The following is a 21,285-nucleotide window of genomic DNA, read 5'->3' as shown; positions in this document are numbered from 1 at the left end:
CAATCACACTCATTCATCCAGGAGCCAATTTACATGGGAGGGATATGTGACTCATACAGTTGCGACACAGGGGATGCCTGGTCAGAGGACACAAGATGAAGTCTTGACATATAAAATGGACACTTGACATGACTTTGGTTCACTGACAAGCACAGGCCTAAACCATACAATATCCATATGAAACAATAAAAATTGATACAAACCTAATAATAATACAAAATAAAACAGTGGATATCCAAAACCACAAACTTGCTACCAAAATAAAAATGTTTAAAGCTTATCCTACATCTTAGTTTACTTATACTTATCTATAGGGAATAGAGAGGGAGAGAAAATGTCAGAAATGGTTGGGGAAGGGGAGCGAACGTAATTAAAAAAAAAAAAAGAAAAACTGGGGGTTTTGCTAAACTTCGAGACTGAGTTCCCTTACCCTTTGTAATTAAATTCCCTTCTATTTAGAACCCCTGCTTTCTGTGACTCCATTCATAGCACCTGAGGAAGTAGGCTGTCACTTAAGACAGCTTGTGTCTCTGAATGAGTTCATCTCTAAAGCTATACGCGTGCTCGTTTGTATTTTAATTAGAATGCAACAAAGCAGACTGAATTAATGGAGTCTGCTTCGTGCTCTAACTAAAATGCTCTAGCATCACCTCATTGGCTACATCTATTAAGCCTCCGTGTATTTTGAAACGGTCACCAGGATGCTTGAGATGAACCTCATCAAATGGGGCTTTGCTAAAGTATCCCATGGTTATTTTAAAATGCACAGAGGCTTAATAGACATGATGATGAGGTATTTTAATTAGATGTGCTCTCCAGGAACCAATCTAACTAAAACACCTCCCCCTGCACTTCCAACCACGTGTATAGGCAGCCCAGGATACCAGCCTACTCTGCCTTCTGTCTAGATGTCTACGGTGTTTACTGATATGGCCTCTGTTGCTATAGTTTCCAAGTGCCTTACAAATCTCAGTTTATTGATCCTTTTCACAGATACTTAATGCCCTGCCTTCTGCCTGACTTCAGACTAATGAAGCCAACTATCTCTCTTGAAATATGGGACAGAGGGAGCAAAGCAAAAGATTAATGGAGAAAGGAGAATGGAGAGTGTAGGAAAACGGAGGTTAGTCATGTTGCATTGGACAAGGCAGAAAGTGGAGAGTGTAGCAAATATCAGTCCTCTCTGAGGCTAGGCCAGAGCCAAAGAAAGTTAATGTACAGCCTGCAGAGTCTTCCCCAGACAGCTCTGCCAAAGCATCTGTCCCTGGAGTTTCATTAAACCGGACTTAAAACAGTTATAGTGGCCAGTCTGTGAAATGCTAGCTGCTGCATGATGGATGGCCACTGATCATTAGGATTAGATTCAAAAGGAAAATCGTTTTTAATGTTCATTTCTTTCACGTAAGAACTCCAAAGAGAAAAGGCTGAATTTTTTATTACATCTCTTTCAGCATATCAAAGTGCTAGAAGCCTGTATAGTTCCTGTCTTCCAGCAATAATTTTTAGTATTCATAGAGTACACTGATGCACTTCTACTTGGCTAACTCTAGAATGGTTTCAGTATGGTACGATATGCAAATCCCTGTATCCTGATTCATTACTGTCTTCAGGCTCATTAGCCATATATCCTCTCATTTTCCACATTTCTAAAATAAGAAAAATAATGCACTACACCATGTTAATTCACTAATACTGGTAATGTGTTTTAAACTTTATGCTAAGTTACCAGTAAGGAAGCTGATTTTCAGACAGAAGGCATCAGAAAAGTATCACAACATGCTAATAATTACCTGAGCAGTGCCTTTGTTTAACTTGAAATAAGCAGACAGGGCTAAATGGACATTCTTGACTTTTGGCTTCTAAATGTATTAGCTGAAAGCACAGTAATTACTGAATTAATAGTATTTTCAAATTAAATCTAATTAACTCATTTCTCCATCTATTTTATTTTATATTCTCTTCTAAAAGTGCCACATGAAGGTGCTTGAGAATAAGAAGTGATTTTGACAGACTAAAGCTAAAGAACAAACAAGTCATGCTCTAAAAAGGGTATTTACAACACACACTAGAAAGATCTAATATTCTTCCTTTTGTACTTCTCAAGGATAGAATAAAATAAACAAATAACTCCTACCCAACTTTTTCTCCACATGTGTCTTAAATATCCATTGTTGACTAGTTTTTTAAAAAAAATATTTTACCATAATGGCCCTTCCCCCTCTTCCATTAGTTCTTCCTCCCAATTCACACTGCACATTTGTATCCCACATTCCTAATGTCAGATAATTTTTCTTTCATGCTTACCAATTCCAATAAAATACCACCGGGTAAAACAACATTCTACGTTACAGACATTTGTTCACAGTTCATTTAAAGTCCTGGTTCCTTCTGCCTATATACTAAGTAAAAATAATAATAGATTTAAATCAAGAATATTTTGTTTCTGGCAATGCCTATATGTTGAGTAGAATGCAAATTGTGTGTTAAAGGGAAAATGAAAGGAAACTAGCTCTGCCATGTATGAAGAGGTTTGAAAAGATAATTGCTTCCCCCTCGTAGTGATATCAAGGTTAGATTACGTTCTCATACAGTCCTTTGTGGGGAAAAACATGTAAACTGAAAGGTGTTTAAATCCTTACTGTGCCTCTCTCTTTGGGAAAAAAAGGCATAAGCTGCTTCAATGAGTATGCATAAATAAGAACAAAACAGAGGATTAAGCCAACCAAATAAAACTATTTATTCTTCTTAATGCAATAGTCCTAACTATCCTTTTTTGTAGGAAGTTTCATGATTAAACATGAAGAACCTAACCCCATGATTCTTAACCAGGGAACCTTGAGATCTTCTCAAGGGTGCTGCAAGGTGCCGTGCAATACTAGTACTCTTAGGTGCACAGACATGATTCACAAGATAAAACCAGAGATTTCCAACAGGAATTCATAGTGTTCAAAACATTCTGCACTGTTGTGGTCTTTCTGAGTTCTCTGCAACAAAATAAATACTCTATTATTTTTCTGTACTCAAAAAATGAGTGAAAACTAAGAGCTGGTAGGGAGTGCCTTGGTCTACTGAGGGGTGTCCTGAGTCTAAAGAGCTTGAGAACCACTAACGTAACCTAATACAATGGGGTCTTGCTATTAGTTGAAGCATCTGAACGCTACTGTCATACAACAATATAAAAAAGAGAAGACGTGACTCTTTCAATTTTAGGGCTCAGATATTTTATATATATACACACACACACACACACATACACACACAACAACTGACATCTGAGACTTTGTAATAGAGCCATTGTTCAAGAAAAGATATCACCCAAAAAGGCCTTGCCTATCAAAACTTTTAATATAAACTATTTAAGTATTTTACCAGGATTTTCACAATATTGTTGTAAGAAAGGAACCTAGTACAAAGTCTAGCTCACTCTGAGTGAGTCTACACATGCATTTGATCCAGGCTCAGTTTATTCGGGTGTAAACTACACTGGAATAAGTGTTCCTGGGCTGGCATCTACATATGCAGGGACTAGGGAGCAGATTTGCTGCTTTCAACCCCAAACTTCCTACAGCCCTACAATGGGTCAGGGGCCACGTGCTGCCCAGCCTCAGATAGGGGGTCAGGCATGCATGGGTGCCCAGGGACCATGGTAAGTCGGATGGGAAGGCCTGAGCCCAAGTAGCTGCAGGCCAAGACCCTGTCCCCATTTGCTACCCTTTGGCTGGTGGGCCATGAGTGCTGGCTGCAGGCAGCCTGTCTCCCTCACTTCCTTTCTAGTGTGGGGCAAGCTGGGCTCAAGGCAGCACTTGCTGCCACAGCTCCAGACCCCGTGCCCCCACACCTGTCCTCCTGCAGGCAAACCACTGTCCTGTGCTGCCTGCCAGCTCACAGTGCCCGGGCTCAGGGGTTGTGGGGCTCCTGGATGATTGGGACAAGGAGCTGCCCATGCCCCTGCCCTCCCCACAGGGGGCCTCTTGAGGAAGGCACCCCCAGGTCCAGCCTCCCATGGGCTGGTGCTGTTTCCCAAACGTACCCCTGCTGTGCACGTTACAGGTGTCGTACAAAGACCTGATTGCATGGACTGAGGGGTGCCCAAGTGTGGGTGGACTGGGCAGGGACGGGGACAGAGGCAGGGGCAGGGGCAGGGGCAGGGGCAGGGGCAGGGGCAGGGGCAGGGAGGGTCCTCCCTTTAGTGCAGACCTTACTGTGTGCCCGGGGCTTGTGTGGCCAAAAGCTCCACTCTGTCCTGGCTGTTGGTGATGGCATGAAGCTCTGGGCATTGTCCTGTGATGGTGGGGCATGCTGTGCAGGTGCCTGGCTAGGTCCCCTCTCCTCCTCCCCCTCCCCCAAGGAGATGGACAGCTGCACCTTGTGGTTGGCCATGGGGCTGCAGAGCTGGTGAGGCAGGCACTTGCTAGGGCTCCCTGAGCTGTTGGTGGAGACTGCAGCTCGGAAATTCAATGGGACAGGGTGCTCGATGTCTGAAGGGCCCTCTCTTGTGACATATCACCAGAGGTGCCAGTCTGGGGTAGGGGCTCAGGCAGGCCACCCATGCTGCTGTAGACAGCACAGCTTCAGCCTGGATCCTGAGGCGCAAGGATGGCATCCAGGTGTCGCATAAAGGGCATGGACTTACAGGCACTGCTGGACCAAAAACTGTGATCAGTCATGCTAACCCACTGTGCCCACAAGGCCTTGACCTTTATGCAGGATTGCTGTGCCAACCAATCTTATCCAACCTCCCACATCCAGCCTAATAGGGGCTCTCTGGGCCCCTGTGCAGCTGTCATGGTGCTGCTGGGCCTGGGCAGCTGCCTGCAGTGCCCGGAACAGGGGCACAGCATGAGACTGGCAGCTGTGTGGCAGAGGCAAACCCCCACAGCACATTCAGGCACAAGTCAGGCTGCTGGAGGTGGCCTGCAGTCAGGTGGCACTTGCCCTGCTAGCTGGCTGCTGCCTGCAGCTGGGTCTGTGGGCTGACAGGCCTGGCCAAAGGCTGCAGAAGCCTGCAGCACCCTGCTGGCCTGATTGCAGCCGTCCTGGCATCCGCGTGGCACTGATGTCAGGCAGCAGCACTGGAGTACAGACAGGCTAGCAGAGATAAACTCCAGCCTGCCAAGAACACAGAGCCTGGAGTGCCGTCAGGCTTCCTTCTGGTGTGCCCCAGGACTCAAAATGCTTTCAGAATTTTAAAGCCTGAAGCAGAGGCTGCCATAGAGGTAGCCCAGCCCTGGGGCAGCAGAGGCTCCTAGCCCAGAGCCCTGCGGCTAGCCTGAGGCCAGCCCCCTAGTGGCAGCGCAGGTCCAGAAGCACACTTGCTCCTGGGTCATATCTACATGTTCGTTACTGTGCATCATTATCTGCATTTGAAAGTAGCAAATTTATGCAGGACTAAGGGTTTTTACTGCACAGTAAGCACATGCACGTGTAGACATGCACACTTACTGCACAGTATACTATGCTATTGAGCATTTAGATGTCTCATGTAAACACAGCCTCTGTTACTCTTCAAATAAAAGTGCATTAATCAATATAGTACTAAACGTGAAGAAAGCATAAAGCTCCAAAGAAAACATAAAATACATTTGTAAAATTTTCCAATATCCAATATAATCCAATATCCAATATAATAGATGATATTGCACACAGCCCCTGCCAACAGGGAGCTGAAAGGTAGCTGCAGATAGGGAAGACGCACTGTCTCACCCTTTCCATGGATTTTTTTTTTTAAACTGAATTTTTACCAATGTCAGCACAGAAATGATCCCTTACATAGTTGACTAATCCTCTGCAGCAGAACCGCCTTTCGAAGACTGTATATTTTCAAGAAAGGTGCTCTAGTTCTGAAAATACCAGTTATCTAGTGGTTCTATTCCACTGCCAGAATTACAGATTTGTTGGGCTGATCGAAATGCCATCAAAATGACTATTATTACTCCATCTTTTTTGTAATACTAGTGCTGAAGAGCCCTAGTCACAAATTAGATACCCAGTGTGCTGGGCGCTGCACAAGCATCATACAAAGAACTCACAATCCAGTAGAAATCTGAGACAAAGACATAGCTACAGACAGAAAGATGATAAGTGAGATAATTAGGGAGTTAATGAGTTGGTTAGCCTGCCTGGAAGATTTGAGCTCTAATAATAAAGAAGGAAAACTCTTACCCTTATCAACTACCATTTTAACTGAAAAAAGAACACAGCGTATGCATCTGAAAAATGTATAGCATTAAAAAGAATGAATATCTTAAGGCTTCTGAAATCTGCTTATGGCACTGTCACATCTCCTCCCATCTTCCCAACATTGCTAGTATTTAATCACATTTTATGAGTTGCTCAAAATCCCTTTCATATTCCACAGCGATTGTTACGAGAAAAGCTTCTTTGTCATCAGGCATGTGTATGTCACCACCACCTGAGAATACATTGTTATAAACAATTCATGAGACAAAGCATCATTTGCAACATTTTTTTACAACAACAGTAAGGAAACTATAAAAAGAAATGCAGTTGTTTAAGGGGAAATGTGCTCCGGAAAGAAATGGAAATTATCATGTCTCTTGGAGATTTGCCTGCAAAATATTAATTGCCGTTAGGAGAAGTAAAATGTCGCTTGCTTTCGGTCATCTCATTTGCTCCAATTACCTAGGGAAATACTTCTGATAAATAAAACATGTGCTTGTGCCCTCAGAGCCGGATTCAAGCTCAGAAGAGTCAATGGGAGTTTTCACATTGATCTTAATGGTCTACAGGTCCAGCCCTTAAGATCATGTCTATGATGCTTCTCACCAGGGTGACAATAATAATATATACTAAAAATGGTCATTCATATATATAATAAGCTTCCCTCCTACATAAGGTGGGTTTGCAGTTGTGAATTTGGAGGGGAGGTAAAGAGAAACAGTGGAGCATCTGAAGGAATGAGGGGAACCACATTTTCTAAAATTCCACCAAAATTAAGGCAGGAAGAGTTGGTCATGCAGTAGCACGTGCATTGTGTTTGTGACAGCCTTCAGCTCCTTACCTTGTCTCCCACTCAGCATAAGCCACCCAACTCATGGGAGAAAAAGCTCTCCATAATACATATATTATGCATTTAAATATCTAAGATGCCCCAAATAGTAACTACATGAAAAAAAAATACTAAAAAATGTCAATAGCACCAGTCATGACCAGTGATACCCCCATTCTTAAAGAAGGAAAATAGGACTTTCTCTCTTTCCAATGCCAAAAAGCAGCACCCGAAAAATCCAGTAGTGTTACTAATATTTATCGACAAAACGTCATCCCTTAGAAACTGTTCTTGGAAGTAGCAGGGAATCAGCAAATGAACAGCACAATTGTACTTAACAATCCTAAAAGTATTAGCATTCCAGCTCTTCATAAGAAAAATCCTTAGTATAGCTCTAAACATGTAGATAATGCTGTATTGTTTGTATTGCTTAGTTCTAGGGATCAACAATCTCAGCATGTTTGCTAAAGGTCACATAACTACAGTATTGGTAGTTCTTAAAGCACTTGTAGAACTTAATTCATCACCAAGAACAGAGCTATTGTAAGGGAAACGTTTTTGAATAAATAAAAAACTCTACCTGCCCATTACAGATCTTATAAAAAACACTGAATATAGATTAACTTCTATTGTCAGGATCTTTTGCTAAAGCACCACACGCATTTCTGGAGCACTGAAAATGAATTATATAAACAATACCATTACTTAATAGCATTAATGAATCATTCTGTGAAAACAAAGCTTGAGCTGACTCTGATCAGATGGTCAGACGATAAGGGTCCATTAAGGAAAATTCCTATGTCCTCCCTGCCATTCTCTTGCAGGTGCTTTTGGCAGAAGAAAAATTGGAAATCATCAGCCTAGGATCCTTGTACCCATAAATCCAGCACATTTACTAAGGAGAGCTGCAGTTATTTTGCCCAGGGTTATACAAATTCTAGGACCTTACAACTACTGCTCAGAGACTCTCAAGCTTTGAAAGGGTCTAAACTCCACAGGCACCGAATTTTCAAGAGTAAATTTCCCTTGGTGTCTGCTTCTGGGCATGCCCAGAATTGCTTAAATCTCTATAGAGCTGAGCAGAAAGCACCTAGCTCATGTGTAAATGCCACTAGGTTCAATAAATAAGGTACATCTTCACCTCTTTCACCTGTAGCATCTGATCTGCTGGCATGTCATCCCCAGAAAAAAAAATCATCATTTAAGATGAAGTACAGATATGCTATGTATAAGATGCCTCACTTCAACCAGTAACTTGGTAGTTGGAGCAGTCTCCTAAAATATAGGAAATTTGGGTTCGATTTCCATTACCGCTTGATCGGATTTGGACCTCTGTGTCCCAGGTAAATGTTCTAGGGCAGTGGTGCTCAAGGTTTTGGTCTCTTGGCCAAATCAATGGTAGGGACTGATCCATGGGCCAGATCAGGCCCTGTGCTACCCCAAACCACGCCCATGTCCTGGAGCCATGTGCCACCCCTGCAAACTGGGATCAGGTTCCACAGACTTGTGTTGACCCCACCTGGCTCTGTGTGCTGGATTTGGCCTCATGCTGCTCTGCACTCCTGATCTCCTGTAGAGGGCCAAGGCCCACAGGGCCCCCCCACAGACCCATGGGGAGCTCCCCGGGCCAGCTGACACTGTGCCAGTATCTGGATCTGGCCTGTGGCCTGAGGCTTGAGCATCCTTGTTCTAAGGCATTCTAGGACATAGCTCACAGCCCCGCTTTTTGAAATGTTCATTGAGATGAGGCATAGGGAACAGGGTTAAAAGAACAAGAATGACACTAAAGTTAGTGGTGAAATTGCTCACCTGACACAGGAAGACATGGGTCACAGTCTCTGCTTCAGGTAATTTCAGAGCCACTAGCTATTAGCCAGCCTAGCATTCATACCTGAAAAGATCTTGGAGCATGTCGTCATTAATCTATTTCTATGCACCTACAGGAGTACATAGATTTCATATATTTCATAGACATTTGGGCTGGAAGGGACCTCAGAAGATCATCAAGTCCAGCCCCCCGCCCAAAGGGCAGGAAGTCAGCTGGGATCATAGGATGAATGCATGCTGGCTATTCCCATTCACCAAGAAGCCATGCCAGACAGATCTGAATTTCTGCTATGACAAGAGGCTCCATTGATGGGGAAGAGCAGTGGAAGTAATATACCTTGACTTCAGCCAGGCTTTTAATATTCTCTCCCATGACACACTCATTAGTAAGCTAAAAAAGCAGAGTAAGATGAAGCAAACAAGATCAGCTCCTCCTGCGCAAAGAGTAGTCACCAGTGATTCAATGTCTAATTGGGAGGAGGTTGAGTGGGGTTCCCCAGTATTCTGTCCTGGGTCCTGCACTGTTTAATATCTTTATTAAGGATTTGGAGGATGGGCTTGTGTACACATTTAGCAAAGTTGAAGATGACACCATGCTGCATGGAGTTGCAGTCCAGTAGCGTAAGCAGGAGTGGATGAGTGGGAACTGAATTAGAGTGTGTGTCACAATGGCAGATGTCCCTCTCCCAGAAAGTCCACTCCGTGGCAGCAGTACCAGCCCATGCCATCATGGCAGCAGTAACAGCAGGAACGGGAGCTTGGGTGCCATCAGACTCTCTCGTACTTAGCACCGCACCTCCCACTCTCATGCTAAGCCCTCCTTCCCCCTACCCAGTTCTCCAGTGCTTTGCTCCATGCTTCATCACCTTCTTTTGAAGACCCTCTGGAAGATGGGATTAGGACTTATAATGACCCTGATCATGAATAAAGAGTGTCCCTGGTGGCTGGGGGGGCCATAGTGACACTGGTGGTGGCGGCAGGAGCATGGCTGCGGCGGGACCATGGTGGCAGTAAGCAGGGAGCTCCCGAAGACACCGCTGGCACTGCTGGCAGAAATGGAGGGGGGGGGGGGTTGTGGCGAGCGGTGACTGCCTGCAGGCATTGGCAGTGCCTTTTCATAAGGGGTGCACGTTCAGGGTGTGTGTGTGCACTCGCATGCACCCCCTACGAGTCGCCAATGACCCTGATAAACTGGAGAAATGGTCCAAAATTAGTCAAAAGCAATTCATTATGGACAAATGCAAAGGCCTTCATTTAGGATGGAATAATCAAATCCACAAATACAGACCAGGACAGAGTTACCCACATGGTAACCACGTGGTTACCAGGTGTGCCATGGGATCTTGGGGAGGTGTGGCTCCTGGCAGGGCATGGCTCCACCCAATGCCACCACCACTGCCACCCCATGCCACCACTGCTCTGTGTTTGGTCACGCCCCCTGCCTCTGCAACCAGTCACGCACCACCCCCCTCCATGTTTGGCTGGTGTGCCATGGGACAGGAGAGGCTGTGTAAGTGTGCTGTGGGATGAAAAAGGTTGAGAAATGAAGGACTAGGAAACAGTGGATACACTGACTGCAGTACTGTAGAAAAGTCCTGGGGAGGGAGAGTTACAGTGGATTGAATATGAGCCAACAGTGTGGTCTTGCTGAACAATGGTCACAAACTGTCAGAGAGAAGATTTAGGCTAGATACCAGGAAAAACTTCTTCAGGGTAAGGGTGGCCAAAATTTGGAATGGGCTTCCAAGGGAGGTGGTGCTCTCCACTCCCCTACCTTGGGGGGTCTTTAAGAGAAGGCTAGATAGGTATCTGGCTGGGGTCATCTGACCCCAGCCCTCTTTCCTGCCTAGGCAGGGGGTTGGACTCAATGATCTGTTGAGGTCTCTTCCAACCCTAGCATTTCTGAATCTATGGAAAAAAAATGCGAAAAGAATACTAGGCTGTATTAATAGAACTGTCACTTGCAAGTCAAGGAGTCATAGAAAATTAGGGTTCAAAAGCAGGAAGTCATCTAGTCCAACCGTCTGCTCAAAGCAGGACTATCCCCAACTAGATTATCCCAGCAAAAGGCATTGTCTAGCCACATCTTAAAAACCTCCAAGGATGGAGAGTCCATACTCTCACTGAGCAACCTGTTCCAGTGCTTTACTACCTTCCTAGTGAGAAAGTTTTTCATAATATCTAACCTAAACTTCCATTGCTGCAACTTGAGACCACTCGTCCTTGTTCTGTCATCTGCCACCACTGAGAACAGTCCAGCTCCATCCTCTTTGGAACAACACTTCAGGTAGTTGAAGGCTGCTATTAAATCCCCTCTCAGTCTTCTCTTCTCTAGACTAAATAAGCCCAGTTTTCTCAGCCTCTCCTCCTAAGCCATGTGCCCCATCCCCCTAATTATTTTCTTTGTCTCCCATGGAATCTCTTTAGTTTGTCTATATCCTTTCTGTAGTGGGGGGCCCAAAACTAGATACAGTACTGCAGATATGACTTCACCAGTGCTGAATAGAGGAGAATAATCACTTCTGTTGATCTGCTTGCAACACTCCTACCAATGCAGCCCAGTATGCTGATAGCCTTTATGGCAACAAGGGCACACTGCTGGCTCATTTTTGGCTTATTGTCCACTGTAATCCCCAGGTCATTTTCTCCAGAGCTGCTGCCCAGCCAGTCAGCCCCAGCCTGTATCAGAGCATGGGATTGTTCTGTCTTAAGTGCAGAACTTTGCACTTGTCCTTATTGAACCTCATGAGATTTCTTTTGGTCCAATCCTCCAATTTGTTTAAGTCACTGAATCCTAGCTCTACACTCTAGCATATCTAGTGCTGTCCCCAGCTTGGTGTCATCTGCAAACTTGCTGAGTGTGCACTCTATGAAATCTTCCAAGTCATTAATAAAGATATTGAACAAAACCAGCCCCAGGACCAACACTGGGGCACTCCACTTGATACTAACTGGACACCAAGCCATTGAGTTTTACTCTCTAATCCCAATGATCCAGCCAGTTTTCTATCCACCTTACAGTCCATTCATCCAACCTGTACTCCCTTAGCTTGCCTACGAGAATGCTATGGGACAGTGCAACACAAGCCTTACACAAGTCAAGATATATCATGTCCACTTCTCTTCCCACAACCATAGAGCCAGTCATCTCATCATTAAAGGCAATCAGGTTGGTCAGGAATGACTTGTCCTTGGTGAATCCATGCTAACCATTCCTAATCACCTTCTTCTCCTCCAAGTGCTTAGAAATGGATTCTTTGAGGACCTGCTCCATGATTTTTCCAGAGACTGAGATGAGGTTGACTGGTCTGTAGTTCCCTGGATCCTCCTTTTTCTGTTTTTTCAAGATGGGCACTATATTTGTCTTTTTCTGATCATCTGGGACCTCTCCTGATTGTCATGTGGTTGCAAAGATGATGGCCAGTGGCTCTGCAATCACATCAAGCAACTCCCTCGGCATCTTGGGTGCATCCTGTTTGGCCCCATGGCCTTGTAGATGTCCAACTTTTCTAAATAGACCCTAACTTGTTCTTTCAGCAGTTGGCTGCTCACCTCCTCCCCAAACTGTACGTCCAGGTGAAATAGTCTGGGAGTTGACCTTGCCAGTGAAGACTGAGGTAAAAAAGGTATTGAGTAATTCAGCCTTTTCTTCATCCTCTGTCACTAGGTTGCCTCCTGCATTCAGTAAGGGACCCACACTTTTCCTCTTGTTCCTGAAATACTTGTAGAAACCTTTCTTATTACCATGCACGTCCCTTGCTAGCTGCAACTCCAATTGTGGTTTGGCCTTCCTGACTTCTTCCCTGTATGCCCAAGCAATACTCTTATACTTATATAAAGATGCTGATGATGGACTACTCTCTGTGGCAAAAACAAGGAGGTAATGGCCTTAAATTAAGAGAATTTTAGTTTGGACATGAACAAGAGCTTTCTCATTATCGGAGGGGAACAGACTACCTAGAGCAGGGGTACTCAACCACGGGCCAGATCAAACTTCTGGCACTGCATCATCTGGCCTGTGTGGCTTCCTGTGGGTTATGACCCTGCACGCTATATAACCCTCATTGTAATTAATATTCACAGACATGCACACATTTCTAAATGATTGTCCATTTAAGGTTTGGGGGTTATATTTCTGTGTATTGTTTATAATTGGAGAGTTCACTAATAGCTGCCTTTCTAACAATGATACTTGGCCATTATCAGTTTTTACTCACAAGCATTTGAGCAAAGTTCACATATTACCCAAACACAATTGCAATTAAAGTAGATCTACCAAGTACTACAATCTTCCAGAATAAGGCTATGTAGTGTGTTGAAAGGAGTAAATTGATAACCTGGAGTCCCTTGGGAATGACAGTCATCTGTTTGCATCTGGTCAGAAAAAAATAGCTTAAGGAGATACAGCCTTCAGGGACTGAAACCCCAGCTGTATGTAGGCTGTAGCTCACAGACTGCCTGGCTGGAGGCCAGCTGATGGGTAAATGAGGGTGGAGCCACAAAGAGGGTTAAAAGCTCCAAGAGCAGGTGCAAAGAGAGAGAGGGCAAGCTGTGGTGCTGCTGGAGAACCACAGAGCTTGGGGTGCCCTCTCAGGCTAGGGACAGTAAACCAGTATAAGTCACTGGAAACCAGTTCAAATCCGTAACACAACAGAATTTCAGAGCACATAAACTGCTTTCAAAATGGCTAAAACCAGTTTAAGATAAATACCTGGACAGATGTAGTTTCAGACTGAACTGATTTAGGTTAAATTGGTTTACTGAATTTCTGTCCCAGAGCCCCTCCAGATCCAAGCCATCTGGAGAAGCCATGGACTAGCATCCCCTGGCACCTGACCTGGGCTACTACAAGCATGTGGCTGCATTTCTGGAATCAGAAGTGAATATCTGTTCACTTGCTTATTAGTTCAATCTATGCAGCTTAAACTAACCTGCAAAGACTGAATCAATTCAGCGTTGGGCTTTTTGACTGTCTGTACTTGGCATCAGGGACTGAAAAAGACAACAGGTTTGGTCTGTTTATTTGTTGTTCTGCATACCTGTTTATTTTGTTTCTGTAGGGAAAAGTTTGCCCCATGAAAAATAAATTGGCTGGAAAACCCAGAACATAGGGCTGACTGGCCTTGAGCAGGAAGCTGGGTGATTGACCCACTTACACGGAGCAAGTTTCTTGTGTCAGTTGATTGCAGGCCATTTCATTTGACTGAGTATAATACTATCCATGAGCAGAGAGAATGGGTAGCCATTCAGAGAGAATAAGGCAGTCTAAGGTTGTACCGTGCCACCCTTCTGCCTAACTTCAGATGAGTAACCACCTCTCCAGTACGACAATCAGATTGTAATTGAGTTTCTGATTAATTAAACTGTGTATAAAATTCTGTAATGTTTGTATTTGGATAAGCACATGCCAAATAAAATGCCTTTGCTGAGATAGCTGCCTGCTCCTTCTTAATAGAGTTTGCATTCAAACAGAGATACATTGCTGATGTATTCAAAATCTAGACATGACTGATTCGTAACATTTTTCAAAACTGCACCTGTAATGTAATTCTGGCCCCTGTGTTCACCTGCAACGTATATACCGGAATTACTGTGCAACTACAATGCCACTTTCATAAGACTTCTGAATTAGAACCACTTTTGCTAACACACTTTTGACTGACAAGAAAAGTCCAAGAGCAACAATCTTTGAACTCAAGATTTACATAATCACTTATTTCTCCAAACTGGAATGGAAAACAGAGAAATGAAATGGATCAGAAACATGATGCTAGCAAGAGACAACCCAATTCTATTCTTCAGTTTTGCCACTTTCAAAATTTTCTCTTTTCTATATTTGCATAGGTTGCACAATGTGCATTGACTTGGCTTTACCTGGCAAGGTGGAAGAATCTATAATAAAAAATAAAATCAGCAGTCACATCGACAAAAATGATCTGCTGGAGAAGACTGAGCATGTTCTTTGTAAAGGGAAATCCTACCTCCGCAATCTGCTGAAGCTCTAGGAGAGGGTTAACAAACATATGGACAAGGGGGATCCAGTTGACAAAATATAGTTGGATTTTCAAAAAGCTCTTGATAAGGTCACTCACCAAGGACTTTTTGAAAAACTGAATTGTCCAGGATTGGGGGGGAGGTTTTTTGTGGAATGAGAGCTGATTAAAAGATGGGAAGCAAAGGGGACACCTAAGCAGTCATTTTTCAGGATGGAAGAAAGTCAAAAGTAAGGTCCTGCAGTTATTTGTGCCAGGCCCAATTTTGTTCAACATTTTCATTAATGATCTGGAAATGGGGGTGCACAGTGAAATCTCCAAGTTTGCAGACAATACCAAATTATTCCAGGTAGTCAAATCCCAAATTGATGGAGAGGAGACGGAGAAAGATCTCACCAACATACATTAGTGAGCTAAAAAAAAAAGCCACATTAACTCAGCTTCAACAAGTGCAAGGCAATAACCATGGGGAAAATAACCTCAACTATTTTAATATAACAAAGAGCTTAGTCCATCTATCTCTCTGTTCCTAACACTCTTGGAAACAACCAATCAGAGCATTCCAGACAGGAGGAGACGGCGGCGGCAGCGTAGCAGAGGGCCACCACAATGGTGGGGACAGAGCAGGGGGGCAAGGTCAGGGCTGCTCAGAGGTGGTGGTGGCACAGGATGCTGCCAGAGGGGGATGGAGGGGCAAGCTTCCCTGCCCCCTGCTCCTGGGAAGTGGCGGCAGTGCAGAGGGGGGTAAGGGGTTACAGTTAGGGTTAGCAAGCTGCCCTCCTTCCATCCTTGCCTCCCCCCCATGCATTTGCTCTGGGGTATGTTTACTTTAGAGGGGTAAAGATATGCAGGAATGCAGAAGCAGAACTTCTGCTCCTGGCAGCAGTCTGCTCCCACTCTTTCCAGCCTTGTACTGGTCCCCTGCAGCAGCAAGAGGGAGCTCTAGGCTCCCCCTGGGTACTAACAGAGGCAGAGAGTCAGCATGAGGCCATGAGACAGCTGTCTTCTGGCAGGGGCTGGGAGATTGCTTCCTGACCCCAGGGGGCTGCCTGCTTCCCAGGTGGGCTCTGTCCCCACCCAGGCTCCAGTGACAATGTCCCCCTGCCCCGGCATCAGGAAACTCCTGCCTCCAGCTCTCTGATTGGGGCAAGGAACTTGGAAAGAGCTGCAGGAGAGGGACAGGTCCCAACCCTCTGCCAAAAATCACAGAGCTGGGCAGGGAAAAGGCTCCCAACCTGTTCCCCATCCAGCTTCATGATCACAGAGCTGCAGCAAGGAACAATCTCCCCAGCCCCTCCTCCACAATTGTGAGCAGGGACGGGGAGTTGCCTTCGGCCTGGGCACGAGGACATTGTTCCCACCTGGGCTCCACTGCCCCAGCAGCAGGCAGCTCCTGGGATCAGAGAACAATCACCCAATCTCTGCTGCCCGGCTGACTGGGAGCAGGTTTGCTCCCAGTCAGGTGTCTACACATGTTCTAGTATGCAGTTATTAATCTCAAGTAAATTTGCTACCTGCATTTACAGCCATGATTAGAGCCAATTACTGCATGGTAAGTGTCTGCACATGTAGACATAGGTGTTTACTGTGCAGTAATTAGCTCTACTGTGCAGTAAAGTGTCTTGTGAGGACATGCCCGTTAAGACTAAAGGGATCAATAAAGAGTCACTCTTGAACTCCTTCACTGATACAGTCTTCTAGTGGATAGAATCCAACAATATGACTGACTTCAGTCAATGATTCATTAGCTTTGTGCCACCAAAACAGATGTAGGCAACATAATGACAGATGAGAGATTAATATTAGCAGCTCACTTCAGGAAAAAAAAAATCAGCTCATGCAGCAGGAAAGATTATCTGCTGGCTGGATGACTTGTTACCAAATGTGGGAACAAGACATAATTCAGCCGCTTATGTTATTGCATTTGGTCCCTTAAGCTTGCCACTGTCACCTATCTTTCTCCCAATCTCTCCCCCTACCCCACCTCACCCATTTTCTGTGATTTCTACAAATAATTTATGCAACTTCAGTATTTTTAAAAAGAACATACACTGAACTAAAATGCATTTGGTGCATAATACAGGTAATAATGCAATGAAGAGAATTCTACTAGGTAATAATCAAGGAAAATCATGCTAAAAATTACAGTTATTTCCAGAAAGAGAACATGAAATTTCACACTTACATAAGGGATTGTGTCCAAGGTATCTGTGTTGACAATTATAGGGGCAGGACTAGCCTGAAAGAAAAAAAAAAAGGAAATAAAATGTGTGAAATTCAAATACTGAAATACTAATATATTCAGAGCCAGCCCACTCATTTTCCATTGATTTCACCCTGTACTTGTCTTAGATACCTTTGGATTCAATGGTAATTTTGGTCTTAAGGCTCCAACTCACAGACCACTAAAGGATTTCCATTAGGTTCAATGGGTTTTGGATGAGACCTTCCATACACATAGAGTAAACATCTGGCTACCTATACACATGCTCTGATGTGTCCTAATTAGAACACTCCAGCATAGCCTTAGCATCATGTGTATTAAGCCCTTGCATTTCAAAATTGCAATGGGGGAGCTTTAACTAAGCCTCATCAACTGAACTTTATTTAAAGCACCCCCCACAGCCATTTTGAAATGTGGGGGCTTAATACATGTGACGGTGAGCCATTTTCACTGAAGTGGCTTTTCAGGAACTGCTCTAATTAAAACATGCCCCCTCCCCCCCCCCCCACACACCTCTAAGTACATTGCTTCCCAGTTAAGCTATATGAAAGTTAAGTTTTTGACTCAAAGGCTGGGGACAAAAGTTACACATAAACCAGTTTAAGTGATCAGAAACTGGTTTAAAGCTTTAACAGAACAGAAGCTGAGAGCACATAAACCAGTTTCAAAATAGCTTAAACTGGTTTAAGATAAACATGATTGAATGCAGTATCAGACTTAACTGATTTAGGTCAAACTGGTTTACAAAGCTTCTGTCCCAGATCTCTTCCTGGTTTAAGTTAAATCACAGTTCCCTCAGCCCTGGGCTGGGTTGAGCTGTGCTATTTGCTCCAGAGAGCAGGGATGGCCAAGCCCCTCTGCTCCCTAGTTGGACCAGTGAGAGCTGGCTGACAAGAGGGTAGTGGGGGACAAGCCCAGCTACAGATGCAGCCCAGTCTGCAGCAGGGGGCTGCCCCCCGCCGCAAACCTCAGGTGGGGTCTGGGGCCAGGGAGGGGAGTTAAACACCCCTTCCCCCGCTCAAACTTACTGCTGGCTACAACTGTGGACTATAAATCCTAGGGACACCTAGAAGCAGGAAGAGGAAGTGATGAGCAACTCTGCAGAGTCCTACTGCTGTAATTCTTGACTGCAAATCCCAGAGACCTCAGAGACAGTAGGCAGAGGAAGTGAGGGTGGAGGGAGTAAACACACACCCAGAGAGCTATACTCTAGTGCCCCCTCGGCTTCTGACCTTAGCCACTGGAGTATTGTGGCTGCCAATCCCTGAATCAAAGATAAATGTCTGTTCACTTCTCTTTCAATTTAATCTGTGTGGTTTATGCAAAGACTGAATTGATTCAGCCTTAGGCTTTTTGACTGTCTGTACCTAGCCACAGGGTGGTTCTGAGCAATCCCTTCATTTGGTTTCAGTTCCCGTTGGTTCATATACTCCAGGCATTTTTAGCTGTGTAAAGTTAAGATCGCCAAGTGATTTTGCAAAGAGTAAACCCACATTTAACTGTATAAAGCTGCAAATCCTGTGTGGTTTACACACAGCACCACTCAGGCCAAGTTCACCTTGAAATTCAGACCAGCTTTGCCAAGATGCATGAATTTTTCAAATACCCCTGGCACAGTTGAGTCAGTGATGAAACCCAAGTCCAAGCTATTTTCAAGCAGTTATAAGTTTCATAGAAATACATTCTACATAGCTTTACTGTCAAGTAACCTTATTCACTCTATATTTTATAACCAAAGAAGCAGAAACCCTCAGAAGAGTTTAATACTGATGCCACAATTTGAGCACTTTCAAGCTATTGCATGGTTTCTGACTTTTCAATTTTTGATACAGGAGTTATGGTAAGAAAATTCCATCTACAGAGGAATTTTAAGCAATATATAGCTATATTTGACATTTAATAACATACGCTATTTTCCGCTGAGTTATACAACATCAAAAGCAAGACATTTATATTGGGGTGTGCTGAAGGACATGCAATTCTGTTGATGGCATTACTCAGTCTATTAATGCTACTAAACAGTTTACTGTTACGGACATGTCTTAGGTATCTGAAAAAGGGGTATGCTCTCTCTTTCTGTGCCTACCACTCCTCCATTTATTCCTGCTTATTTCAATAGCTTGAGGCAGTTACAGTAATAAACACAATGTACAGGCTGTTTTCCATAATTATTATTATTATTATTATTAATTTCCATTTGTACATACACAAGAATGATTTCTAATGTATCATCATATTAAAATTTACAAGACTACTGTGCCTGTTTGCATCTTCACTTTTGCTTCATGAATAGTTCAGCTCGATACTGAATATACTTTCTGTTACCTTCATTATAGGTGAAAAGAAAACGCATTGGTGTCTCTGCCAACCTTTAGATTTTATATACATCCACAATCAATCGCCACAATTAAAAGACTTTGTTACTGCCTAAGAAAGAAGAGTTTCCTTGCTTGCCTGTCAGGGACTGCTCCATTTCTTATTTTTCACTCCAGATTGCCAGACTAATATCTATCAATTCATCTGGGCCTTAAGCCAATGTTTTGTGGGTTTTGACCAATGATGTGGTGCCTGACTACTCAGTTTATGCTTCCTTCACTGATGTTGCCTGTTGAGAAGAAAGGCAGGAAGACAGAGAGACTGGAACCTCATCTCAAACAGAGCTCAAACTTTCACATGAATGTACACCTTCAAATGAGAGTGCTAAAAAAGAAAAGCTTCAGAAAGATGCAGCTACAACCACCCACTTGCAGCCGACAGCAACAGAATATCTATCTTTTTTTTTTCTCCTTCTTCAGGCTGTTCTTCATCTGCAGAAAATGATTTACCATAAGCCAGGTAACTGAGCTGAAAGCATTTGGGCTGCAACCTATTTAACTGCGCCTCTGTGACGTGAATACTATTGTCTGCTCGACTGTGTTAACATTGCAGTGTAACTTCAGGGATGTGCAGCTGACAAAGTGACTTGGTGGTTACACTTTCCTTGCAGGTCATGGTTTAATAAAAAGTAGGAGGCTTATATCAGGCATAGCTGAGACAAGAAGTTTGCGACCATTGGAAAGAAACGTAAACATAACACTAGCATGGGGGGCATAAATAGATAGGTCAAGAGCAGTAGCAACAAAGTCAGAAGATTCTGCTTCCCAGGCTCATACAGCTAAATCCACTTTGATACCATATGTCACACACGATGAGTCACAGCTTCTCAGATACAATATTCAAGTATTCACATGTTCCTCATGGCAAGTCTGTAGAGAATCCTTCATGGTATTTACAAGCTGCATTTACACAGGACGCTTACTGCGCAATCCTAACTGCACAGTCATTTAGTATTTGCATACACAAGTTACTGTGCAGCAACCAGAGTTGCTATTGCACAGGAGCATTGCATCACGCGTCATGCCATCTGACGCAACTGCGCAGTAGTAACGAGCTACTGCACAGTCAGTGTCTCCTGAAGACATGCCCGCATTGACCCAAATCACCTTTGTTTGGAAATGACGTAATTAAATGTATTATTAGGCTCTCTACGTATATTCAGAAACCTTCTACCTAGGTCCTCTTCTATTATACATCACTGCCTCTGTTTGTCATATTCTTCCACACACACAAACTCTACATCTATATATAAATCAATATATATATATATTTGAGTATGAAATAAGGGGCATATACAGACACACTTTCTCTATACATCTATATATAAATCAATATATATATTTGGGTGTGAAATAAGGGGAATACAATGTCTTGCAGACAGGACTATAGACAGGGCAAGAAAAGATATAATATTCTTCTCCAAGCTCTGCCACTTGACATGCTATAGGACCTAGGTCCAGTCAGTCACTTAGTTTCCCACCTATCAAGTGTCTCTGGTGGTGCTTATTTGCCTTTGGAAAAGGTTTTGAGATCACCAAAGGTAGAGGTGCTAAGCATTTAATTTTCTTATCATAAATATAATCCTGTAGCTTTAAAATTCACTTGTCCCACTGACAACTCCCTGCCTTGTGGGATAAATTTCACAGAATAACAATGAATTTGTGCAATAGAAACATCCATCCATTAGGACAGGTAGAATATCCGAAGCTCCAGAACTCCAGATACTGGATTTTAGAGCGTGACAGCACAGCTGTATTGAATGGATTTCATGGTTAGAAAGCTGTAAAAATCAATCCTGAAAAAGAATGCTCTCATGCAGAATACTGAGCAGGGAGACTCTCTTTCTCTTTTCCTTG

At 43.7% G+C, this 21,285-nt stretch overlaps 1 protein-coding gene across 17 annotated transcripts in view; it reads right to left on the bottom strand.

The window, feature by feature from the left end:
• The window catches only part of DLG2 (discs large MAGUK scaffold protein 2), a 1,617,582-nt gene that overhangs the window by 623,402 nt on the left and 972,895 nt on the right, over window positions 1-21,285 (bottom strand). For all 17 annotated transcript variants that reach the window (XM_090030660.1, XM_090030651.1, XM_090030653.1 and 14 more), the window contains one exon: window positions 17,015-17,068. In XM_090030660.1, coding sequence (XP_089886786.1) covers window positions 17,015-17,068 — 54 coding nt within the window. The remainder of the gene's footprint in view (window positions 1-17,014; window positions 17,069-21,285) is intronic.

Source organism: Crocodylus siamensis, chromosome 1, assembly GCF_052110815.1.
Source record: "Crocodylus siamensis isolate JL-2025a chromosome 1, ASM5211081v1, whole genome shotgun sequence".
NCBI classification, from domain to species: domain Eukaryota; kingdom Metazoa; phylum Chordata; order Crocodylia; family Crocodylidae; genus Crocodylus; species Crocodylus siamensis.
The sequence above is the reverse complement of the archived record's forward strand: the minus strand, read 5'-3'. Positions and strand labels throughout refer to the sequence as shown.